At 36.1% G+C, this 27,375-nt stretch overlaps 2 protein-coding genes and 1 long non-coding RNA gene across 14 annotated transcripts in view; 1 reads left to right on the forward strand and 2 right to left on the reverse strand.

Annotated features, from left to right (window-relative positions):
* CACNB2 (calcium voltage-gated channel auxiliary subunit beta 2) overlaps positions 1-8,889 on the forward strand; it is a 362,803-nt gene extending 353,914 nt beyond the window's left edge. For all 8 annotated transcript variants that reach the window (XM_081298774.1, XM_081298767.1, XM_081298768.1 and 5 more), the window contains 5 exons: positions 1,082-1,191; positions 4,524-4,675; positions 6,072-6,167; positions 7,233-7,412; positions 8,081-8,889. In XM_081298774.1, coding sequence (XP_081154900.1) covers positions 1,082-1,191; positions 4,524-4,675; positions 6,072-6,167; positions 7,233-7,412; positions 8,081-8,575 — 1,033 coding nt within the window. In that variant the 3' untranslated portion in view covers positions 8,576-8,889. The remainder of the gene's footprint in view (positions 1-1,081; positions 1,192-4,523; positions 4,676-6,071; positions 6,168-7,232; positions 7,413-8,080) is intronic.
* Positions 6,077-11,255, reverse strand: LOC308651552. The gene is made up of 3 exons (XR_014022582.1): positions 9,605-11,255; positions 8,046-8,289; positions 6,077-6,213 (listed from the first exon to the last, which is right to left on the reverse strand). It is a non-coding gene; the product is annotated as an uncharacterized lncRNA (long non-coding RNA).
* A 2,414-nt stretch (positions 11,256-13,669) lies between these two features.
* The window catches only part of NSUN6 (NOP2/Sun RNA methyltransferase 6), a 52,029-nt gene continuing 38,323 nt past the window's right edge, over positions 13,670-27,375 (reverse strand). For 4 of the 5 annotated variants that reach the window (XM_081298778.1, XM_081298779.1, XM_081298776.1 and 1 more), the window contains 3 exons: positions 19,070-19,218; positions 14,846-14,971; positions 13,670-13,917 (listed from right to left, as the gene is read on the reverse strand). In XM_081298778.1, the coding sequence (XP_081154904.1) occupies positions 13,684-13,917; positions 14,846-14,971; positions 19,070-19,218 (509 nt within the window). In that variant the 3' untranslated portion in view covers positions 13,670-13,683. The remainder of the gene's footprint in view (positions 13,918-14,845; positions 14,972-19,069; positions 19,219-27,375) is intronic. The other variant, XM_081298777.1, reaches the window with a different exon arrangement.

Below are 27,375 nucleotides of genomic sequence, written 5' to 3' on the forward strand. Positions count from 1 at the left end.
TGATGGATAATTTACATAGAAGATATCCAATATACATTATCTTTATGCCTATATATATGTTTTTTTAAGTTTTTAACAGGCCTTTAAATATTTGTTTATTTATATGCGGTGCTAAGACTCAAACACAGCACCTCACACATGCTAGGCAAGTGCTCTACCTCTGAGCCATAACCCCAGCTCACAACTTTATGCCTTAATTATTTGGCAGTTTTCCCCAATCTTCCTTTCTTACACCTCGAGGATATAAACATAAGCCTGGCTACCAAAATTCACTGATAAATGGCACTCTTTCTGCCTACAGATAATTTGTGGTCTCATACAAGATAGGAAAAGAATTCTCACCTGGCCACTTTTTGTGGCGAGCTCTAATTCTGAAGCAGATTTTTAAATTGGGCCTGTCAGTAACTAGTGGTGCAAAAGTGATTTTTAAATCAGTCCTAACTTCACCATCCTCTTCAAAGATATTGTCAGCATTCAATTTTGTTTCATAGTTTTTTCTCCTTCCAACTTGAACACTCATTGAATACTTTTTTGGAATATATCATTTACTATTTCCACTTCCAGATCTTTTTGCTCATTTCTACCCTATCTAAAATGAACCCACTCAATTCACTCAATATAACAATACCTTATATATTCTCTTCACAATAATCATCATAATCTTTCATTGCTTTATTCTTCATCTCTGCCACTAGAGGGAAGATCAGATTTGCCTTGATCTTATTTTTCATGATTATATATTCTGCAGGGCCTAAGAATATAGGGCTCAGAAGTCTGGGTTTAAATCTGTATATTTAGTAAATACCCACTAAACTTCTCTCCTAAAAGTTTTTGGAATAATTTAATCAGAAAATTCATGTAAAGTGCTTAGTACATATATGGCACTTGTATACAACCAATAAATGCTAAGTAAGGCAAGTACAGGATAAGCAAAAAAGTACAATGAAGTATCCTAACATGTGGTTGGAAAATATGGTCATTATATATATTTCATTCTTGGGATGAATTTGGGGCATATAGTTCAATTCCCTTTTATAAGATTAACAACCTTAGGGTCTTTTGTTACTTTTTTCTCCAACAGGATATCTATCACAAGGGTCACTGCTGACATCTCCCTTGCCAAACGCTCAGTATTAAACAATCCCAGTAAGCATGCAATAATAGAAAGATCCAACACAAGATCAAGCTTAGGTAAGTCTGCAATACTGATGAGCTGAAGCTATGTGGACATTGCTCTCCTAAGAATGACAATGAAGAGATCTAGCCAGATGATGCTTCCACGTACTGCACAAACAAAGGGGCATGTGTTGTCAGTAGCTAGTGGTACAATCTTCATTTTATTGTGTGGAAAGATTTGTTACAGTTTCAAGTTAAAAATTCCACGTGCTATCAGTACTGATGTTTTGGTTGTGGTTTGTTTTCACTAATAGGAGCTGAGAATTTGAATTATCAATAATGAAATCATATTCAGAATAATGTAATTTGTATACATGATGAGAATGAGGAAGTAAATTCAGGGCTATTCTCCATTGATACCAATATCTGTTTTATTTGTAAAAATAGTATAGGGGTCTTGGTTAATTTGTTTACAGAGTAGTTCTGAAAATTGCTTATTAACCTATACTGATTAAATTCAGACCTTTCCCAACTATTTCTTCTCTTTGAAATATGTGCTTAATCACTGTTACACATTTAACTTACTAGATTGTTGGGTTTATATTTTTATAAAGTAAATTTTCCAAGGGTTGTGTGATACTTAACCTTTAGTTAGTTCTTTTTCATTTATATATTAAATAAATTCTTTGAGATGCTAGCTTTTAACAGAGAAGTTTTTAGTTTAGTCTGATGTAAGATTATGTAAGTAGAAAAACTACTAGAAATCAAAGGTTAGTTATGGTACTTTATAAAACTGTTTTATCCCTTACCAAACAATTCTTCACTGATGAGTCCTTATCTGACAACTACTCTCAATATTGAGTGCTCACAGGAATTGTTATAAAATGATCATTTCATAGATTCAACTGATAGTTAACTAATTAGACTTACTATTGAATTAATGAGATGCATTTAGATTGTCATCGCTCTCTAAAACTATTGTGTACACATTATTTTTAAATGGTATCTAACTCAATACAATGTTGAAGAGTCAAATAAAAAGATGAATTAGATAAAGCCCTTCCTCCTAAGAGCTTAATGGCAATAAGAAAAACATAAGAGCTCAATAGAGTAGAGGACAAAAACCATAAGGGAAGGTTTTCTAAGAAGCTGGTCTGAGGGGCTGGGGATGTGGCTCAAGCGGTAGCGCGCTCGCCTGGCATGCGTGCGGCCTGGGTTCGATCCTTAGCACCACATACCAACAAAGATGTTGTGTCCGCCGAGAACTAAAAAATAAATATTAAAAATTCTCTCTCTCTCTCTCCTCTCTCACTCTCTCTTTAAAAAAAAAAAAAAAAAGAAGCTGGTCTGAGCTGAGACTTGAAGCATGCATGGTACTTTAGTCAAGAAAAAAGTACATCAGTGGTAGAGGGCTTGCCTAATATGTGTGAGACACTGGGTTCAATTCTCAGCATCGCATATAAAGAAATAAAAATAAAGGTCCATCAACAACTAAAAAAATACTTTAAAAAAAAAAACATGTTTCACTGTGGCTGAAGTGTATCATTGAAAGAAGAGGCAGGTGGAAGGTGACACCAGAAAGAGGTAAAGGTAAAATATTAAGGAGCTTGGAGCTTAAGGTATTAGGGAACCATGTAGAGATTTGTGTCCATTCATTTAATAAATACTTGAGAACCAACCATGTGATAGGCATTATTCTAAGTGCCAGAGACATAGAAGGATACAAAGTTCATGGTCTTAGGGATTTTTGTCTCATGGGAGAGATAAGGCCAAAAACTTACAGACCATTCATTAGTCAATGGATGATGAGTCCTGAAGTAGTACCAGGCCAGGGAGTAGAGTTAAGCTGAGAAGGAAGGTACAATTTTATAGTGTGAAGGCCTCACTGAGGAAGTGACATTTTAGCAGAATGATGGATGTGGTATTTAGCATGCCAGGAACACTTTTCTCAAGTAGCTGCAAAACAAAAGACACTATTCCTGTTTCATTTATAGTCCTGCCTCTTCTTCCATCAACAACCATCCCTAGATTATTTAGAAGCAAATCTCAAACATAATTTGCTGAGTTTCTTCATTTGTGCATTATAATTACTACCTGACTAAATCAGGATTCAAATTAAATCTATACATCATAGTTCACAGATCTCTTAGGTTTGCATAAATCTTTTCCTTGTCACTTATTCTGTAAGACACTGAGAGTAAAAATTTTCCTAACTGTATTACACTGAGATAATTTATATGCATCTGTTTCTTACAAACTATTTAATTTGGAAGTCCAATGTGTATTTTTTTTCTTTTAGCAAGACCTTATTGTGGGCAGTATGTCACCAAATATTATTTTAAAGCTATTATGTTGAGCCCTGGTTCCTTAAAGAAGTTCAGGTAAATAAGAGGTCTCTATTTATAACACTGTGAGGCCAGATGATTAATGACTTGCTTTTCTGGAATAATATGCCAGTTAAAATTATTTCTAGGAATCTTCTGGTATGAATGCAGATGCATAAGAGGAATCAAAGGTATTCATAGAACCAAGTTTGCTGGCTTAAAGGAGTCTTATAGAATTGATCTTCCAATAATTGCAGTGAAAACTACAAGTTATACTTTATAGGCCTATGCAGTCTAGCAGCTTCTGGCTAATTATTAAAATCAAACTTTTAAAAATTCAGTTGCTTATTCATAATAGCTATATTTTAAGTGCCCTGCAGCTAGGCTACCATACTAGGCAGCATGGATATTTTCATCATCACAGGTTTTAGAATCTTTGGAAAGATCATAGAGTAGTAGATGAGCTGAATGCAATTTTCTTGGAGTGCAAGTAGGTCTTTTGTTTGTTTTATGGTGCTGGGGATCGAATCCAGGGCCTCATGCATGCAAGGCAAGCACTCTACCAACTGAGCTTTATCCCCAGCTCCTCAAGTAGACTTTTAGATGTTTGGTGATATCTATTAGAAGAAGCACTCAAAAATCTAAGCTAACTGCCCTTATAAACCATGAATGTTGCAGGACCGTTTCTTGTTATGGGGACAGTTTGTAATAGGTACCTTTCATGTGGTTCAGCTTGCTAATAAAATCTCAACAGCATGATCGTAGGGGACACAAATGTACATAAGCTCATGCAATGACTGCTTGGGTGAAGTGGTTAGAAATAAAGATATAATATTTTTATGATTCCACAGAATGAAAAATGAGTCAGCAGAGAGCAAAAACATTTGGCTCTCAGTATTATGCTGAAGCAAATTTTAGAAACTCTAAAGGTATTATAAAGAAATAGCTCTTTTCAAAAAATAACTGATCAAAATTGTGGTGCCTATAAACACAAACTGGCTGATCTGACCTTTCTGTTGAAGAAATAATATACCATTTAAAATGACATTTTTAAATAACTGAACTCTGCTTACCCTTTTACAGCGGAAGTTCAGAGTGAAATCGAAAGGATCTTTGAACTTGCAAGAACATTGCAACTGGTAGTTCTTGATGCGGATACTATTAATCATCCAGCTCAACTCAGTAAAACATCTTTGGCCCCTATCATAGTGTATGTAAAGATTTCGTCTCCTAAGGTAAGGAGGATTGCTGCTGTTAGCTTAGCTCTATAACCAGATTTTACTAAAATGTGTTTTATGTTTGCTTTCCAATTAGAACAGACTATGCCTTTATGATGGGTGTGGAGGTTGAAAAATATATTATTAGGAATTTTTATGATTGATATAAGCAAAACACCACTACTGTAATGGGTTAAAGCAGTAATTCTTAAAGTGTGGTCCATAGATCCCTGGTGGGCTGAGACACTTTCAGTGGATACTTGAGGTAAACCTTAAAGATATTTGCAAAAATGATGAAAAGCAACTATGGGTAAAACAGCACCAACAGTCATTGTATTACCATCATGCTATTATAGTTAATTTTCATTACACAGATTCTAGACCCACAATTTAATAAAATTAAGTATTTGAGGACACTCTGCTAGATTTTCTATAACCAGATTTTACTAAAACGTGTTTTCTGTTTGGCATAGCCTGTTCTATTTGGAAAGCAAAGTTAGCTACATTTTTCCCCCCATGGAATACCGTTTGTATGTAGTCAATATTTTCTTGAGCACAATAAGCCAATCACTTTAAGGAGAACAACAGCCTTTGTTACATGTTATATGCTCATTTGTATCATGTTTTAAGTCAATATAAAGTCAACAGTTTTGGATAGATCTGATCAACTCAGTGAACTATTATTTTCCAAATGATGAGTAAATGTTACAAACATACCAGTGGAACTTAATGAGAGAGAAGTTCATTGATATGGTTTCAGATAATACATGTCAACTAGTCTTTAAGGCAAGACGACTTGTTGAATTTTAGGTGATATTCTTTGATGCTATCTAAAAGGGTGCAACTAAAATATTCCTCCTTTTACATTGTGTAGCAGGTTAAAATTTTCTTGCCTATTTCAACAAAAAATGATACATTGTAGAAGCATACAGAATAACTGTATTCTATGACAAAAACTATAGCTGTTTTAGGGGCTGTGGCAGAGCACTTCTGAGCCTGGTATGTGTGAGGCACTGGGTTCGATCATTAGCACCACATATAAATGAACAAAGTCTCTCTGCCAATCTACAACTACAAAAATTTTTTTAATTGTAGCTGTTTTATTAATATTTCCATTTCACATAAAAAAGCTCTTGGGGGGTTTTGATTTTTTTTAAACCTGAAGAGGTCATGAAGCAAACAGTTTGAAAACTTAGGCTAGAAAGGACACAGTAAGCTCTATGCAGGTATGTAAAGATGCAAGTGAGATTTATGTTAGCATACTGACTTTGTAGAGATTGTCTTTTATAGCTCAGTCTGTTTATAAACATCTTTGTTATATATAAAAAGGTCCCTAGATAAAGGAGTCACTAATGTACCTTGTAGTTTAGCTGAGTGAAGAGATTTCTCTGTTGAAAACTTGTCTCTCTTACAGGTTTTACAAAGGTTAATAAAATCTCGAGGGAAATCCCAAGCTAAACACCTCAATGTCCAGATGGTAGCAGCAGATAAACTGGCTCAGTGCCCTCCAGTAAGTTTTGTCTGTATATGGTAGAATCCAGTTGAAGAGATCAGACCTGGAATTTCATTGAAAAGGCAATAAATGCTTGTCAGGGAAGAGAATCTTCATTGTGTACAGTGGTATTCTCTCCAAAGAAAAACTGTCTGCCTGGATCACATTTTGAACACATTAATAAGCCAGATAAAGATGCACATAGCATTTTGTAAGCCATGATCATTATGGTATACTCACTTAAATATCAACTACAAGACTACAGCCTCATAGTTGATTTGTAAGACGGGTCTCTTTGGGGTTGGTTTATTATTCCCTTCTGATCACAGGGAGCCAGTTGTCTACTCTTAACTGCCCAAGGAGTTTTTAGTACCAAAATACCTGAAAAAATAGCAACTTAAAGAAGGTAAAGTTTATTTTGGCTCGAGGTTCAGAAGGTTAGTCCATGGTGAGCCAACAATTTCTTTGGGCTGGAGATTCAAATTATTAATCCATTAAGTGTATAATTTGCCTTGGAACTATTAAAGTTCTTCTAGTCCCTTCTACCTGCCCCATTAAGTGCTGCTATAAAAGTTATCAAGTTGATTGAAGTATATTAAAGGTTTTTAAAAATGTTTGTAGAAAATACATGCCTCACTGTTAAAATTAACAACAAACTACTATGAAGTTTGAATCATGCCAATTTGAGTGCTTTCAGCAGCTTTTGTCAAATTTCACATCCTGATATTACCTCATTAACTTCTAAATTAAGCCTTTCTGCAGTCACTGTGTCAAGAACAGGCTTCTTCCTATACTGTTCAGATTTTTATTGTTTCTCATCTCTCCTATCATAGTTCACTGTTTTTCATTATTGATGATAAACCTACTATTATACCCTTACCAAATATTATGACACCTGTTCACTTAGTGTTCTACACAAGGAGTTGAGATGCCACATTTCTGTTGGCTGTCTTAGCTTATAAAAGAAGAACACATAAGCAAATCAAGTGGTACAGGTTTATCAGTCTCTTCCTCCTTAGTTGGTGGAGGGTGGTGGGAACTCAGTCCTGGGTTAGTGTGTTATTTAAATATTTACCTCCCCAGGAGTTGTTTGATGTGATCCTGGATGAGAACCAGCTTGAAGATGCTTGTGAGCACCTTGCTGACTATCTGGAGGCCTATTGGAAGGCCACTCATCCTCCCAGCAGCAACCTCCCCAACCCTCTCCTTAGCCGTACCTTAGCCACTTCAACTCTGAGCCCCACCCTAGCCTCTAACTCACAGGTAAGGGGAGTTATCTTGTATAAAGAAAGTGGGATGCCCAAGGTGACACCACTGCCGTGGTATACTAATGCTATCCTAACTAAGACAAGAAGTGTGAGTCACTTGGATACTCAGGTTCACCAAGTTGTGTACCTGAAGAGAAGCACTATGAACACAACATCCATAGACTTTAAAACTAACTGCATGATCCTAAAAGACCACCTGGACAACCCTGGGCAAGTTCCTTAATTGCTCTTGTCTCAGTGGACTTGGAATGATAAGGGCAAGTGAACATATCTTCCCTGCCCCCCCTGGACATTTGTGCAGGCATGTCCCATTTCAGCACTTCATAATTTTTTTCTTAATCCACTCACATGTACTCCAACAGAGGCAGTTATGTGTATACCCACATATAGAAAAACCTCAGACCTGCACTGGAACTACAATATATAAAAACTTTCTCCCTCCTTCATTTAGTCATTAAAATAAAAAAAAGTATGTGTGCTTTTCCACACACAACAAAGTCCAGCTTAGTGTCACTAATAAGGTTTGTAACTATATTATCAAAGGAATTAATACCTAGGTCAAACATTTCAGATATGTAAAAAGAACTACACCTGAATGGCCTTGCATCTTAGTTCTTTACACACTCACCTTGGTTAATGTCTGCATGTTCCCTTTACTGCCAGGGTTCTCAAGGTGATCAGAGGACTGATCGCTCAGCTCCTGCCCGTTCTGCTTCCCAAGCTGAAGAAGAACCTTGTTTGGAACCAGTCAAGAAATCCCAGCATCGCTCCTCCTCCTCTGCCACACACCATAACCATCGCAGTGGTACGAGTCGAGGGCTCTCCAGGCAAGAGACTTTTGACTCTGAAACCCAGGAGAGTCGAGACTCTGCCTATGTGGAGCCAAAGGAAGATTATTCCCATGAACATGTGGACCACTATGCCCCACATCGTGACCATAACCACAGAGATGAGACCCATGGGAGCAGTGACCACAGACACAGGGAGTCTCGGCACCGGTCAAGGGACACAGACCGAGAGCCGGACCACAATGAGTGCAACAAACAACGAAGCCATCATAAATCCAAGGATCGCTACTGTGACAAGGATGGAGAAGTAATATCCAAAAAGCGGAATGATGCCGGGGAGTGGAATAGGGATGTTTACATCCGCCAATGACTTTTGCCCTTTGTCTCCCCCTCCCTCAAGTCCCCTCAAACAATCTTTGGGGTCTACATTGCAATCACATGTGATCTGTCTTGTATATTTTGTATTGCTGTTGCTTAAATAGCAATAGCATGAAATAGAGTATTAATATCCATTATTTTATTTTGGAAGTGCTATATAAACTGGCCTGGTACAGCAGTTCTCTGGTTGTATACTAGACTCTTCAAAACCTGTTTGAGGTAGCTGCCACATGAACAAAATCTTTTGCCGTCCAGACAACGTTGGTGTTTTAAGAAATGTAGTTGATGTACATCCAGCAAGCCAGATTCAGCAGATTAAAAAGTGGAATTTCTTGGTTCTCCAGATTTTTACCACCCAGATACCTGATGGGCATATTCATTCATTCATGGACCACTGTTTCTTGCTTGTACCTCTGGCTGACTAAATTTGGGGACAGATTCAGTCTTGCCTTATACAAAGGGGATCATAAAGTTAGATTCTATTTTCTATGTACTAGTACTGTGTACTGTATAGACAGTTTGTAAATGTTATTTCTGCAAACACCTTATTATATATAATATATATATCAGTTTGATCACACTATTTTAGAGTCTTAATGCCAAGTCAGCAGATTTGCTTTATGAATTACAGGGATCAGAAATGCCCACATTCAGGAAATTTGTAATAATGTTGTCTAGACACCTCTCCCCATTCTAAAAAAAAGTCTGTATATAATGTAAATATGTGTGATTGCTTGACTTAAAAAGGTTTGATTTCTGAATGTTCTACCATCCTTGTAAGTTTATAATTTTAATCATAAATTATGGTAAATATAACCAAACTCCAGAGATTGTTCTACTCCATACAGTTCACCCAGATTGTGACAAACACATACTTAGGAGCTAGTCACGGCACTGGAGTATATGAGCCGGAACCCGCTGTGTGCATGTGTCTGTACGTAAGAATGTGCACGAGTGACTGAGATGTTTGAGATGCTGAAGTCTAATGAAGAAACTAAAGTCTGCTATCTAGAATTCTCACCTGGCTTTGTACTTAATCGTGCTATATGTTGCTTTAATAATCCATTGAGAAGTCAGGGAAGGTGAGGAAGCTTGCTGCCAAAGGTAACTAGGAAAGCATTCATCTGCTGGCTCCTTATTTTTGCTCCTAGAGAGTAAAAATACAGGCAACTTTTACTGTGAGTGTTTCACTGGAAATATACAATCTTTGTGTGTTAGAGTATTTGTTTTAGTAAGAAACGTTTACACAGCTTGTGGAAGTATTTCATAGGAAAATAAATTTTTATAACTTCTCCCACTTCATTTTCTAACCTTGCCTTTTAATCTTGTTGTTTATCTCCTAGTTACCTACCGTTCCTCCCACCACCAACTTGAATAGTTTTACTGTCTGTCAGAACCCAGAAGTGCTTCTTACAACCAAAGTTTCTGCTCTTCAGAAGTTATCAGGGCAAAATGGGGTGACTTGAAGTGAATGAAATGTTAATATTTTCATACATCTACTCTGAAGGGGAATCTAGAAGACACTATCTCCATGCCTCAATTATACTGCTATAGGAGCTTCCAACGCTATTTTGCTAATGCTAAAACATTCTGTCTCTCAAGTGTTAAGACAGTATTAGGTGTGCAAATACCTAGCACTTGAAGCTTGTCCCAGGAAAATGCCTATCTATAGATCTGTACATTAATTTATTTAACAATAATAATTATAGTAATTTATTTTGCTTTCTTAATTATTCCAAGTTCTTGCCAAATATTCTTGGGCATTATTTCCCCTACACCCAAGAATACTGGAGTTTTATCAGCTAAGTGAAAAATTTCAGAATTAGTCTTCTGTACTGCTTATAAAAATTTACAGAATATAAAGTCATTAGTTTTGACATAACTTTACATGATTAAAAATATATATTCCAATTTAAATTTCTTTTAAAACACACACTAAGATATTAATTACCAATCCATTCCTTTCTTACATGTTAGTTCATCCCAATTAACAACTTTGGAATTCTTAAATTCTTGAAGTATAACTGGCATTTACCTTTCCTGCTGCTATCAATAGTGCTAATAGATTTCATCTTTTTAATTTTGTCCCTGATTCTTAGTTTCTCACTTGACTGTGGAACACATTAGTATAAATTAGAGTATCCCTTAAATAAATATATTGAAGAATCTGATACAGCATTTATGTGAAAACTGTATAGTGGGCATATGCATAAATGTGTGTAGTACATCTATAAATGAAGAAATAATCACAAGAACAATGGGATATTTACTGACTTGTGGAATGTAAAATTAGTCTTCACACAGCAGAGGCTTAATCTTAACCTATACATTTATACAATCATGATTTTTGTAGTCAACCTAGAAAATGCTGGAAATGTTCTTTACTGGTTTTTGTCATACCCATTTCAATTTTTTCCTATGCTTTTCTCTACTGCTTATTTAAGTTACTGTTACAAAAAGGTGCTGCTAAATGTAGGATGTCTTAGTCATACTGTACTTTGGGACAATGCCACATTTTAACATGGTCTGCTATGCATTCCTGTTAAATATGCACTGTCAGCTACACTGAACTGTTCAACAAACCTGGTTTAAAGTCGTTCATATAAAACAAATAAAGAGCTGGCTTCTGCACTGTTAATTAGTAGTAGTATTAATTGCCAATTTTAGGAATGATCTTTGTAGTTAAGAACTTGTTGCATATTCAACAACGATTCCGATTGTGGAGCATCTTCCTTAGGAGCACTGCTAACTACTTGATGTTCCTTTATCCTGGATTAAAATAATAATAATAATAAAAGTACGTAAAGGATTTGTTAAGATATGAGCTATAGCAGAGTGATCTTCCTCCTGCCTTAATATGTGCAATGATTTGGGGATTACGTTTTAAGAAGAAGATCCATCTTCATGATGTATTTCATTTATCATCCTTTTTATTTTGCTCAGTGATGTATTGCTACTAGTCTTAGATGCTCTGCTCTTATTAAAACAGGAGTTGCATTGCTAGAGAAAACACTTTAATTTCTGCCAAAGTTTATTTTTAACTATTTGTACTTCATTTTGTGATTTAAAGTAAAATGATAGGATTTAAAGTAATATACTGTTGAATTCAAGTATTTTAAAAAATATATTAAAAGATACATTTCTGATTTTCCTTACATTTTTGTGTTCCTTAAAATTGAACAGTTATATTTTCCAATTTGCAATTATTTGAAGAAAAAACACCCACTGAAAATCACCGAGGTTAAAGGAAAACTTTCAAAATATTATTTGTTCTCACTGCTTTAAATATGCAAATATCGATTCTATTTCACCGGTATTAGTTATATTTTGATAGTTACTGGTATTGATCCAAAGTTCATACAAGTTTGCTACACTGCTCTTCTACCATATCCATCCCAGCTAAGGCTTTTCAGACAGCATGAAAGGAAATATTTAAAATGTGAGGGAGCACGTGGAGTCCTGTTACAGAAGTACCACAAGTAATAATGTTTTTTCAAATAACATTTACTAGACACAAGGCCAAATGAGGAGTGTGCAGGGGTCACATATTTGAATCCTGTAAAGCTTGAAATAAGTTGTTTCTCAGTAAACATCTATTAACCATCTACTCTGAAGCTATGACTCAATTAAAAATATAAAAGGGTCTCCATTTCCAACATGTTTCCTAAGCATGGGAGTGGGGCTCAGGACATGGCGGTAAACAAAAGTATTAGGTGCCTTGAGAGCAAAAGATATGGGTACCAGAGGTGTACACAAAGAGAACTCAGAAGAGTGTGACCAAGAAAGATTTGTTCAAGGAAGAGACCTTACCTACCTGATCCAAGAGACCTTGCAATCATTATGGATACAATAAGTAGTTTTGAGAAATTCCTAAAGGAACTGATGAGGGGAAAAAAAAGAATCAAATATTAGGGAATTGTTTCCAGTAGTTCCTTTCTTATACCCAAGGCCCAGTAACATTTGAGTGATTTGAATGAAAGCTAACAAAATAGTCTGATGTATTTAACACACAAGACAACCTTTAAACTCTGGTTGGGTCTTGAGTATATGTAGAGTTTATCTAAAAACCGGGTAGAGGGATATAACTCTGTTAGTACAGTGCTTGCCCTGCATGCACCAGGCCCTGGGTTCAATCCCCAGCACCCTATCCCCCAAAACACACACAAAAACACCTGGGTAGAATGAAGCAAGCCTTTTTTTTTTTTTTTTTTTTTAAAAGAAGTAGATGCACTGGCCACCACAGAACTATGTTTGGTCATTTATGCAGTTTGAATGGTGATCTTGTTTTTTGCATGAATTCAAGTTTTATAGGAAGTGATCTTTTTTTGTCTTGATCAGTCAGAAATATAGTTGTCTGAGACTGTTTCCTGTGAAACTGGTTATGTTCAGTAGAACAAGATCCAGCTGTGACAACCAGTTGTCAGAAGCTGGTTTTCTCATTCTTACCAAACACTTTCTAAAAACTTGTACAATGTGGTCCAACAGATGATAAAGGTACCCAGAATGTGAAATGTTCTCATTTATTTTACCCACAAAGAAAACACTCATTTTACTTTTTTGTTTAAAAACTATCATTTAGAAAAGGCCAAACTTCATTTAAAAGAGGATTTACCAAATAATAAGCAGAAAAAGTAAGATAAAATACTTCCCTTGGTTCTTGGCACACGGTAAATGTTGTATGTCCCAGGCCCTGAATTCTTAAGGAAACAACTACTTAGGATCCTGGGAACAGAAAACAACTTTTTAAATAACCACATTAAATATTGCTAGTTTTATTCCACTGGTTTGATCCACTTTTTTCATACTAAATATAACTAGTATTCTTTATAAATTAAGACCCTACATGAAAATGTTCCAGATATCCATAGCTCCTTTTATTTATATTCTACTGAATATACAGAGAAAAAATTATTTCATAAACTCAAGAATATAATTTCAGCCTCCCCTCCCCCAACACACATACTTTTTCTTTCTCAGATCTCTAGTTAAACTGCTGGCAGCTTTCTCTGTTACCATAGCTACCAGGACATCATTCAGTTGGCTTGACAACAATGTAAGGGGGAAAAAAAAATACCCAACAACAGCAAATGTTTGGAATTTTCATTTCGGTGGATCCTTTTCCAATGTGCTTTTGCACTTTTGAAATTTTGCAATAAAAAATCCTATACAATCCTTATTTGCCAGCCAAATCATGTCTTCTATTCTGGCATCTCTGAGAGAATCAATGTCAGTATCCGGTAATGGCACAACAGATGGATCAAATCGCTGCAGCTGTTTCAATTGTTCAAGTGATAGGCCAGCTCCCACCATTCCTTCTCCTCCAATCTGTGGTTCCTGTTGGGAGCAAATAAATGTGGACAAATGCCCTGTAATTAGTAAGCAGGACTGATACAATTTAAGGTAGAAGATAAATCAAGTTGTACCTACCACATCTTCCAAGGACAGAAAAGTGAATAAATGCCTTTCACTTTTATGAAATGTAAATTTTGTTTTCTGTATATAGTATGTGGGAAAGTAATAACACATAGTCATCTGATGCAAGAGTACCCAACATGTCCTACATGCTTATCAATTACCATGAAATTACAAAAAGTCTAAACTTCACAGAACCATAAAACTGCATGCAGCTCTGTCCCATTTACTTAGTTCTGAAACTTCATAGAGGTAGCATTGTGTCTTGCATAAAGTGACCACTCAATAAATGGAATACTATTATCAATAAAGCAATAGATAAAAATCAGCTTTATGATCTCTAAACCTCTGAACATTTAAAAATTAACATTTTTCATATAATAAATTATAAAGAAGCAATAATACTGAATGACTTTTTTTCTCTCTCTTGGTTGCTCTTTTGATACCCCTCAGTAAAGTCAGTATGGGCTATGATTTGACATGAGAAAAATGCTCTTAATGAATTTCATAACAAAAATATAGGACTGGAAAGGGGAGGGAAGCCTTTTTGGAAACAAAGTGCCAAGTAAAATAGAACAACACCTATAAGTAGAATAAACATGTAACAAAAATTACACCCAAACTCTGTGCCATTTTAAGACATGACAAAGTAAAAAGCCAGGGAAGAACTGTCATCAGAATAAGGAATTTCCTTATGGGGTATCTAAAATGGACCTAAATAGAGACATTCTTGTTTATGATGATATCTGAGTCAGAAGTTTTACTTGATATGTTTCCTCATATGACACACTGCACTTCATTTTCTGTGATTCATGAGATTACAGAGAAGATAAAATGAAATTACTCTTACCTGGGGTTGAAGCTGAAGGCAAGGAAACATTTTGAGGGCCCAGGCAACTTGTTCTTCATTTTCTGCCAATGTTATAGTGCATGTGCTATAAACTAGCACACCCCCTGGCTTCAACAACTGAACTGCCTAAAGAAATCTATGGTCAGACCAGACATACCACCAAGCCACAGAAATAGTTGAAATGATTATATAGCCTTAAGGTACAATATTTTTCAAGTATTGGGGAGAATGAAAATTATGTTCTCTATGGCATATTATTAAGCATGAAATACTTTTATTCAAGGCTAGATGCATTACTTTGGAGCTCCCATACCCTATATGGACCAACACTCTCACTTTCATGTCTTTAGATACCAATTATAGGTCAAACACTCCCAAATTGCACAAATTGACATTTTTAGGCCAGAATTTCTTCCTGCATTTTGTATTCTCATATTCATCTGCCTCCTTGGAATTGCTACTATCAAACCTGACATGTCCTGAAATGAACTGTTATCTACCCTCTGAAACCTACTAGAAACCTTAGATTATCCTTTATAGAATAGATTATCCTCTATCATGTTCATCATCCATCAGCAAACCCTACTGGTACTACTTTTAAAATATCAAGAATTTGGCCACTTCGATACTTCCCCTGCTGTCATTCTGGCCCAACCTTCTTTATCTCTTGCTTGCATCACAGTTATAGTCTCCTAACTCAACTACCTGCTTCCTTCCCTGCTCTCCTACCATCTATTCTCATTATCACAGCCTTCTAAACTTGTCACCTTGCAGCCTAAATCTTTCCAATGTCTTCCATTATCACTTAAGAATCAAAGTCAAATTCAAGGAGGCCTTCAAGGCCCTATACAGACAACAAGTCTCTTGTTGTCTTTCTGATGTCCCCTAGGTACACTTCTCACCCTTGTTCACTCTGCTTCAGAAACGGTGGCCTCCTGCTGTTCCTGGAACATGCAAGGGCAACTTCCACTGCAGGATCTCTGCACCACATAGGAAAGCTCTCCTAATTCTCAGATTGCTCACACCTTTACAATCTTATATTTGTTTACATGTCATCTTGTCAGCAAAGCTCTTCTTGACCACCCCACATAAAATCCAAAATATTACAATCTAGCATTTCTCTCCCATCTTACTTTCCTTAGTTTGCTCCATAATGCCATAGCATTACTGTCTTATAATATATTAAACTTATTTCCTTCTCCAATTAGACTAGAAACCCCAGGAAATAAGGGCGTGGTTTAGTGAAACTTTTCTACTGTATCATCAACATCCACAATAGCATCTTGCATATAATAAGTGCTCAGTAAACATCTGTCAAATAAATCAAGAAATAAAGTTATGCTAAAGTGAATTTGTCTAAAGTTTATTTTTTCAGATTCTATTTTAAAAACTTTTTGCAAAAACTGTTTTTAAAAGCACAGAACATAGCCAGGCCTGGTGGCATAGGCTTGTAATCCCAGCAGCTCAGGGAAGCTGAGGCAGAAGCATCACGAATTCAAAACCAGCCTCAGCACTTAAGAGAGATTCTGAGCCACTCAGCAAGACCCTGTCTCTAAAATAAAATACTAAAAAGGTGTGGGGAGCTGATTCAGTGGTTTAAGCACCTGAGTTCAATCCCCAGTACAAAAAAAAAAAAAAGAAAGAAAGAACACACACACACAGGACATATACTACTGTTTTCTTCACTGGAAAATTTAAACTTTATTACTCTGTGCCAGGTATTATGTGAAATACTTTAAACAGATTTTCTCATTAAAACCTGTAACAACCAAATTATGTTGCATTAGGTAAGCTTTTTCTGTTTTATTTTTTTTTCTTTGATGCCCATTTTTTTTTATTGGTTGTTCACAACATTACAAAGCTCTTGACATATCATATTTCATACATTAGATTGAAGTGGGTTATGAACCCCCAATTTTACCCCAAATGCAGATTGCAGAATCACGTCAGTTACACATCCACAATTTTACATAATGCCCTATTAGTAATTGTTGTATTCTGCTACCTTTCCTATCCCCTACTATCCCCCCCTCCCCTCCCCTCCCAACTTCTCTCTCTACCCCATCTACTGTAATTCATTTCTCTCCTTGTTTATTTTCCCATTCCCCTCACAACCTCTTATATGTAATTTTGTATAGCAATGAGGGAGGGTCTCCCTTCATTTCCATGCAATTTCCCTTTTCTCTCCCTTTCCCTCCCATCTCATGTCTCTGTTTAATGTTAATCTTTTCTTCCTACTCTTCCTCCCTGCTCTGTTCATAGTTGCTCTCATTATATCAAAGAAGACATTTGGTATTTGTTTTTTAGGGATTGGCTAGCTTCACTAAGCATAATCTGCTCTAGTGCCATCCATTTCCCTGCAAATTCTATGATTTTGTCATTTTTATTGCTGCATAGTACTCCATTGTGTATAGATGCCACATTTTTTTTTATCCATTCATCTATTGAAGGGCATCTGGGTTGGTTCCACAGTCTTGCTATTGTGAATTGTGCTGCTATAAACATCGATGTGGCAGTATCCCTGTAGCATGTTCTTTTAAGGTCTTCAGGGAATAGTCCAAGAAGGGCAATAGCAGGGTCAAATGGTGGTTCCATTCCCATCTTTCCCAGGAATCTCCAAACTGCTTTCCAAATTGGCCGCACCAATTTGCAGTCTCACCAGCAATGTACAAGTGTACCCTTTTCTCCAAAAACAATAAGAGAGGTAAATAGCTTTTTTTGTTTTAAAGCCAAGGATGTGGTCTCTGAAATAGTTATCTAATCTACAAAGAGTGCTACATTGGTGTGTGAAGAAATTAATATAAATGAACTCAAAGACAACTTGAGACTGAATAATCACTATTTCCATTGTTGCTGTGGTCTATGTATTTATACTTAGAGGGCTGAGAGGCAATAATGAAGTCATCTTTGATCAAATGTTGTCTATACTTTGTAAAAATCCATTAAGTCATTTTTCCAAGAATGACAAATTCTCAAATAGTCTACCTAGGCTTCTTTTGAAACATGCTGGAGATCAGATAAATTTGCATTTCTTATGGTTTTTCTACATTTTACACTAGACACTGTTCTTCCCATTTTTTAATTAATGCATTTGCCCCTGGTAGACTTCTTGCTTTTTGTATGATAAAAATGACCCGGGCTATGAAAAGAATAATTTACATCAGATTCTTCACATCAATAGGTAACTACATGTGAAAAATTAGTAACAACTCAGCAAATTTTCTTTTTCCAAAGACAGATCAAGATGTTTGGAATTCACTGATGTCACAGCAAAGAAACTGCCTATGTATTTAAAAGATGAGTCAACATAAAAAAGAGCCCTATATTTAAAATGAGCTCTTTTCAGTCTTTGCCTTATACATAGTAAAATATACATAAAATTGACCCTTTTAATCATTTTTACATATATGATTCAATGGCATTAAGAACATTTGTACAGGGGACTGGGATAGTGGCTCAGTGGTAGTGTGCTTGCCTAGCATGTGTGAGGCACTGGGTTCGATTCTCAGCACCACATACAAATAAATAAAATAAAGGTCCATCTACAAATAAAAAATATTTTAAAAAAAGAACATTTGTACAGCCATCACTACTATTCATCTTTTGAACTTTTGCCATCATCCCAAACAGAAATTCTATAACCATTAGACAGTATCTCCCCATCCTCTCACTGTCTTACTCCATGGTCAACTTTGGTTTTTTAGATCTACTTATTCCAATGCCCTAATATAAGCAGAATCATGCAAAAATATTTTCTTTTGTGTCTGGCTTATTTTACTTAGCATAATATCATCAAGATCCAAACTTACTATAGCATATATCAGAATTTCACTCCTTGTTAAGGCTGAATAATATTCAACATACAGTTATACCAAATTTTTATTTGCTTATGACTCTTGAGTTGTTTCCACGTTTGGGGTTGGGGTGGGGGAGGTACCAGGGATTGAACTAAGGGGTACTCAACCACTGAGCCACAACTCCAGCCCTATTTTGTACTTTATTTAGAGTTGCTTAGTGCCTCAATGTTGCTGAGGCTGGCTTTGAACTCATTATCCTCCTGTCTCAGTCTCCCAAGCCGCTGGGATTACAAGTGTGCGCCACCGCATCTGGCTTGTTTCCACTTTTTGATTACAGTGAAAACTGCTGCTATAAACATTTTCCTAATGCTTTCAATGTTTAACTAGTGATGTTCAACTTCCATTACAGCAAAGGAGCATCACATACCACAGAAAAGAGTTTTCGCTGTAGCGGTTGATACGATGTTATTTCCTTTAAAGTCCAAGTACAAGCCATGTTTGGTCTCTGTCCCATTCCACTACAGGGTGCATCAAGGAGAATTCGGTCAAAAGATTCTGGTAAGAATGGAGGTGCTCCTACAGAGAGAATTGTAAATGTTACTTGTTATCTTCTATATTGGTCTTCAATAGAAAACTCTTTAATATAAGAAGTGATGATCAGGAATTTACAAATTATAATACAGAAGAAAAAATACTGGAAACAATTTCTCCCTTTAATCAAGTACACCTGGTTAACCTACTACTTCTATTTAATGTAGATTTGACTTTGTAGAAAGGTTAAAAACATAGTTATTATAGTGTCTAATTATTCTGTTAATATCATATAGATCTAGGTTTAATCAAATGATACCCCGTGCCCTAACATTAGAAGCCACTATTTATCAAACCTAGGACTTGGAATTAATTCTAACTAATTCTGGAAACTGACAGTTATCTTGCTAATTCCTACAGCAGACAGCTCCAGAAAAAAAGAGAGCCTGTTGAATTGTAGTCAAACATCCTGGTTCTAGTTCTGTTGTTCTTTGACCTCCTTTTGTCTGTGGCCATCAGTATGGCTAAGATCTAGGATGAGTCATTACCCTCCTTGGATTCATCAAGGTTCCCTTTGCATTCACTTGAATAACTTTTCCATTCCAATTTCTGATCTATTTACTGTTACTGGAGAAAGTCTTTAACAAATATAAAAACAGACCATTTTATTTACCTACCTGCTACTGATTGCTTTTAGTTATAGCTAGCTGATCCTACAGGACCCACAGTAATATTCTAAATCTCACTCTCTGCTTTTCTGATTGCAAAGCTCTATTAGACACAAACAATTATCAATTTAACTCATTTCCATCTACTACTACCTCTTGCTTTCTTACCTATTGTCTTAGAAGAAATTCTGCTCAAAGAAATTATTATTTGGGATTTTTGACACATAAAATCCTCTGGAAATATTATACCACTTACATTTTCATTATCATGAATGTATTTGTTTCCCCAAATCCTCAAAGGTGATTTTTACTTTACTGGCCATTTGTGACTTTTTTCTTTTTTTGTGGGTACCCTTTGCTTACTCTTTATCTATTGAGACTATCTTTTCCTCATTGGTTAGAGTAGCTCTTTGTACATCTATTAATATTTCCTCTATTAAATATTTTATAAATTTTTTTCACAATCTGTTACATTAGTCCTTTTTTACATGCACAGATAAATGCTGGGTAGTAAATGTGTCTTCATTATTGTGTTGTATTGCTGCTTTCATGTTTTAAAATAATCTCCATTATAAAATCAGATAAATACACAAAGATCTATTTGACGTATTTCTGCTCTGCTCCATCATATATTAAGAAATTTTTAGACAATTATGACTGAATTTTTTTCCATTAAATATGAATAGTTTTCAATATATACATCCAAAGAGATGAACTAACTCTCAGTAGGAAAAATGCAAAAAGATCCACAGCAAAAACATATTATTATAAAAATGTTCAGAGCCAATAGCAAAGAGAGAAATCTTAATAGCAACAAGAGAAAAATGATTTGTTAAATGCTACAGAACTGCACTAAGATTAACAGCTGATTCCTCATCAGGGACAACCAAAGTCAAAAGATGCTAAGATGACAAATTCAAAGTGCAGAAAGAAAATATCCTCAGGTAATCAAATACCTTATGTTTTACCAATTATTTTTTAAATAATGGTGTAATAGAGATACTTCCAGGAAAAAAAAAATGTTATTTGTTGGTGGCACCACTATCTTAAGAAATACTCATGGAAGTTCTTCACACTAAAAGCAAGTGACATCATAAGTAATATAGATGCAAGGCTGGATGTCAGCAAGATGGTGGAATAAGGTTTTAGTGTACTTATGCCCATACCTTGAAACATCAATTTGAACAATTATTCACCAGAAAATACCTTTACAAAAGAAAAGCAAGCAGGTAAGAGTACCTGAGTATAGTACAGAAATAAGACTCACTTATAAGAAGGTAGGAAAGACAATTTTACATTACTCACATTGCCTCTCCTTCAATCCCAGGCAAGCAGGTAAGAGCACCTGAGTATAGTACAGAAATAAGACTCACTTATAAGAAGGTAGGAAAGACAATTTTACATTACTCACATTGCCTCTCCTTCAATCCCAGGCAGCACAACCTGGAGAGAAATATCCTTTGCTTGGAAGGAGGAGGGAAGTAAGCCAATAGCATTTCACCTCAGATTTCAATAAATAGGCCCACCCCAGTAACATCCAGAAGGAGCAGACCCCAATAGCACCATCCCCCAGGCCAGCTTATGTGGTCCCACACTTCAAGCTTGCTCCAGTATTCTCCAGTGCTGTATTAGAAACCAGACCCTAGGAGTATCCCTGAGGATCCAGGTTCTCAGGCTTCTATGGTCCTAGGGCCCAGGCAAACCCTTAAGGATCCAGCCACTAGAAGACTACCTAAATATACCTAGACTCTAGGCAGCCTTAGGGATCACAGTCACCATAGTTCTAGGTACAAATAGGGCAAATATCCTAATCCCAGGTGCCAGATTGGCACCCACAAATTCAAGATCCATACCTGTCACAATACCTACTATATTAGAACCAGGGTCCTGGCCTGTTCTAGCAGATTCTAAATTCAAGCCGGCCCCAATAAACACTGTAACCAGGCTGGACCCAACGGACTAAGCTTTACATTCATAAAGACTCAAGTTCCAGACCAACCTCTCAGACACAGGATCCAGGTCCAATCCTACAGACACAGCGTATGGGCCTGACTCATTACTAGGCCAGACCCTATAATCTAAGCTCTAATCCTATTCCAGTACACCTAGCCCCATAACTATATCAGCAACTAGTTGGTGCCTGAATACTCAGGCTCAAAGTCTATCACAGTGCCAGGAATGTGGCTCAGTGGTTGAGTGCCCCTGAATTAAATCCCCAGTACCACCACCACCACCACCAACAAAACAAAACAAAAAAACAGAAAATCAAAATTTGAAGCTAAAACTTACAATGAACAAAAGGAAAAATGATATAATGTCAAAAGCGGGAACTGATCAAGCAGAAGAAAGACTGTGTGAACTCAAAAAAGAAATATTTAAATATACAAAGTCAGGAGGGAAAAGGAATGCAAGGAATGAAAAAATCTTACAGAACATTCAGCAAAGCCCCCAAAGATCACATTTTCTAATTATAGCAGTTCTAGAAGGAAAAGAGACAAACATGTCAGAAAGTTTATTAAAAACGCACACACACACAAAAAAATTTCCAAATTGGGGGGAAAACATAAAAGGTACAGGAAGGTCAAGGTGTACCAATCAAATTCAACCCAAACAAAACAACACCAAGACATACAAATTAACAAAAATACAAGACAAAAAGATCATCTTGAAAGCAGCAAAAGAAGCATATCACATATAAAGAAGTTCCAATAGGCTAGCAACAGACTTACTAGCAGAAACTACACACCTAAAAAAATGAGATGATATATTCTAAATGTTGAAGTTAAAACAAAAACAAAAAACAAAGAATACTCTTCTCAGAAAAACTGTCCTTCAGAAATGAAGATTCAAAATTGTTCCAATCAAAAGCTGAGAGTTCACCACCAGATCTAGCTTAACGGGAGCTCTTTGAGTAGAAAAAAAATAAATGATGCTAATTAGTAGAGAGAAAAAAATATGAAAGTACAAAACCCACTCATAAATATAATAATCAAATACAGAATACTCATTTATAATGATTGTATGTAAATCACGTATCTTTAGAAGGTTAAAAGGTAATGCTATGAAAAATAGGAGGATTGCAAGTTCAAAGCCAACCTCCGCAACTTATCAAAGCCCTAAGTAACTTAGAAATACCCTGTTTCAAAATAATAAAAAGGGCTAGAGATGTGGCTCAGTGCCCCTGGTTTCTAATCCCTAGTACAAAAAAAAAAAAAAAAGTAAAGTTCTACCACGCGGCCTGCGCAGTGGTTTCATTAATGAGGTTCTAGGCATTAAGTTAGAAGAGATCAAAATAAAACACACAGACAGTACCTTATTTTATATTGCTAGGTCCAAGACGGCTCGCCTCCCTGGTTCCCGCCTCTAGCTGCCCAGCAGGGCAGCGAGGATTACTCTGGGCTAGCAGGAGAGAGAGAGAGAGAACACGCCTGGGAGTAGCCTTTTATTAGGGGAACAAGAGATTCAGGGGAGAATTCCATCCAATGAAGGTTGAGGGGGGGCTGCACTCCAAGGTCAGGGTCAGTGATTGGGTCTCCAGGGTCAGTGGTCACGCACACCCCCACACGGATGGGCTCTCTCATCAGGAAAGGGTTGGGAAAGCTCCGACACAGCCAGAGCGCCTCAGGCCCTTAACGGGAGTCACCCAATTGTTTTAATTAGTTACACATGACAGTACAATGACTTTGACATATCATACATTTGAATCAGACGGGATATAATATCTCATTTTTCTGAGTATACAGGTTGCAGAATCACATTGGTCATGCATTCACATATATACACACAGTAATAATAATGTCTGTTTCATTCTACTATCCTCCCTCCTCCTACTGAAATGACACCCACCTCACACACACACTATGTTAAGGACAACATTCAAAAATTATATCATAGTGGACTATGGATTTATCTGTTTTCAAATATTGGCATTAGCCAATGTCGTACTGAAGCTGACTTGACCCAGATTGCAAAAGGATTACCTCTTCTTCTTAACACAGAATTAGAAGTCCTAACCACAGCAATTAGGCAAAATACAGATATAAAAGGCACCCTAACAGGAAAGGAAGAAGTGAAATTATCTGTTTGCTAATGACATGATCATATATGGAAAACTTTAAAGATTCCACCAGAAAACATTAGAACTGATAAACAAATTCAGTAAGTTGCAGGATATAAAAGCCACATTAAAAAATCAGTAGTGTTTCCATACATTAAACACTTTTCATAAACAACAAAAAAAAACCTGACTTACAAAAACAAAAGAATAAAATACACAAGAGAAAATGTAACTGCAAAGATGATCTATATACAAAAAACTTTTACAAAGCACTGAGGAAAGAAATTCAAAGACAAAAAGGTGTGCACTGTCTGAGCATTAGAAAACTTAATATTGTTGAAATGTCCACACCACCGAAAGCTATGTATAGAATCAATGCATCCTCCTCAAAATTTCAATGTCCTTTTTCACAGACATAGAAAAAACAATTTTAAAATTATTATGAACCATAAAATAATACAGCCAAACAATCTCGAGCAAAAAGAACAAAGGTAGGAGAATGATACTACCTGCTACATTTATAGTACAAAGCTACAATAATCAAAACAGCACGGTACTGTCACAAAAATAGACATAATGATCAATGGTAAGAAAAAGTCTGAGGATAAATCTATGCATTCACAGAAAACTGATTTTCAATAAAGATGGTAAGAACACACAATAGTACCTTAGATAAATGGCACCAAAAAAAAACTGGCTATCCACATACACAAAATTGTATCCTTATATAAAGCCATGTTTAAAAATAACTCCAAATTGATAAAAGACCTGGTAATGTAAAATAATAGAAGAAAAGTTCCATGACATTGGTAGGTGATTATTTTTTACATATAGCTCATAAAGCACAAGCAACAATAACAAAAACAGACAAACACAATTACATGAAACTAAAAAGCTTCTGTACAGTAAAGGAAAAAATGTAAAGAGAAAACCCACATAATGGGAGAAAATATCTTTAAACCACATTTCTGATAAAGGCTTAATAATCCATAATACATAAGAAACTCAAATTTAAAGTTAAGAGATCAATTTAAAAAAGGGCAAATGACTAGAATACACATTTTTCAAAAGAAGATATGGCTAACAGATGTATGAAAAAATGCTTAACATCACTAATCAGGGAAATGCAAATAAAATCCATAATGAAATTTATCAGCTCACATTTGACAGGAGGCTACTAACAAAAGAAAAAAGATAACTTGGTGAGAGCATGGACAAAAAGGAACACCAGCATGCTTTTGATCAGAAACGTATAGTGCAGCTATTATGGAGAGTGGTCCAGTTCTTTAAAAAAACCTACATAATGAAACTACTATGATCTAGCAATCCCCTCACTGAGAATATATGCAAAAGAACTGGGATTAATGTCATAAAGATATCTGCACTCCCAAGCTCACTGCATCACTATTCACAACAGCTAAGACATGGAGTCAACCAAGTGTCCACTGACACATAAATGGATAAAGCAAATAAGGTATATACACAATAGAATGCTATTTAGTCTTAAAAAATAAAAAAAGGAAACTCTGTCATTTGTGACAATATGAATGAATATGGAGTACATTATGTTAAGTGAAATAACCAAGGCACCAAAAGACAAATACACCATGATTTCACTCATGTATGGAATATTTAAAAAGTCAAACTCACAGAAGTAGAACAGAATAGTGGTTCCAGAGACTCAGGGAATGAGGAGGGGCTGGGGAGATACTGTTCAAAAAGTATACACTTTCAGCTAAATAGGAGGAACAGGTTTTTTGTATCTACTGCACAGCATCGTTACTACAGTAATACACACACGCACATACGTGTGTGTGTGTATATACATATACTTTTTTTCAAAATTGCTGAGAATTTCATCTTATCACAAAAAATAAATGAACTGACAGATATGTTAATTTGCTTGCTTTGATCATTCCACATTTAGACATATATCAAAACATCAATGCAACTGGACATGGTGGTGCATGCCTGTAATCCCAAGTTCAAAGGAGGCTGAGGCAGGAGGCTGAGGCAGGAGGATCCCAAGTTCAAAGCGAGCCTCAGCAACTTAGTGAGGCCCTAAGCAACTTGGCAAGACCCTGTCTCTAATAAAATATAAAAAGGGGCTAGAATAAAATCAGAGTAGTTTTGATTTGCATTTCTCTAATTGCTAGAGATGCTGAACATTTTTTCATATATTTCTTGATTGAGTGTATATCTTCTTGTGAGAAGTGTCTGTTCAGCTCCTTAGCCCATTTATTGATTAGGTTATTTGGTTTTGTTGTTGTTGCTGTTGTTGTTGTTGTTTTTGCATTAAGTTTTTTGAGTTCTTCATATATCCTGGAGAGTAGTGCTCTATTTGATGTGTGTGTGGCAAAAATTTCCTCCCAAAATGTAGGCTCTCTGTTCACCTCATTGTTCTTTCACTGAGAAGAAGCTTTTGGTTTGAGTTCATCCCATTTATTCTTGATTTTATTTCTTGTGCTTTAGGAATCTTATTATAGAAGTTGGGGCCTAATCCAACATGATGAAGATCTGCGCCTACTTTTTTCCTCTATTAGGCGCAGGGTCTCTGGACTAATTACTAGGTTTTTAATCTACTTTGTGTCAAGTTTTGTGCATGGTGAGAGACAGGGGTTTATTTTTATTTTGCTGCATATAGATTTGCAGTTTCATCTCATGCCAGTCAGAATAGCAGCTATCAAGAATACAGACAACAATAAATGTTGGCGGGGATGTGGGGGGAAAGGCACACTCATACATTGCTGGTAGGACTGCAAAGTGGTGTAACCAATCAGGAGAGAAGTATGAAGATTCCTTAGAAAACTGGGAATGGAACCACCATTTGACCCAGCTATCCCACTCCTGGGTCTATATACAAAGGACTTAAAATCGACATACTATAGTAACACAGCCACGTCAATGTTCATAGCAGCTCAATTCACAGTAGCTAAACTGTGGAAGCAACCTAGATGCCCTTCAATAGATAAATAGATAAAGAAACTATGGTATATACACAATGGAATATTACTCAGCAATAAAAGAGAATAAAATTATGGCATTTGCAGGTAAATGGATGGAGATGGAGATCATCATGCTAAGCAAAGTAAGCCAGTCCCCCAAAACCAAAGGCCAACTGTTCTCTCTAATAAGTAGATACTGATCCATAATGAGGGAGGAGGAGGCATGGGAAAAAATGGAGGGACTTTGATTGGCAAAGGGTAGGGAGGGTACATGAGGGCAGGAAAGATGGTGTAATGAGATGGACATTATTATCCTAGGTACATATATGAGTGAACATATATGGTTGTACACGCTATATCATGTACAACCATAGAAATGTAAAGTTGTGCTGCAATTGTGTACAATGAATCAAAATGCATTCTGCTGTCATATATACATAATTAAGAAAAAAAATAATTAATTTTAAAAGAGGGGGCTGCTGGGGATGTGGGTTGTGGTTAAGCACCACTGGGTTTAATCCCTGGTACAAAA

The sequence above is a fragment of the Spermophilus citellus genome (assembly GCF_964194105.1).
Source record: "Spermophilus citellus genome assembly, chromosome: 6".
Classification (NCBI taxonomy): domain Eukaryota; kingdom Metazoa; phylum Chordata; class Mammalia; order Rodentia; family Sciuridae; genus Spermophilus; species Spermophilus citellus.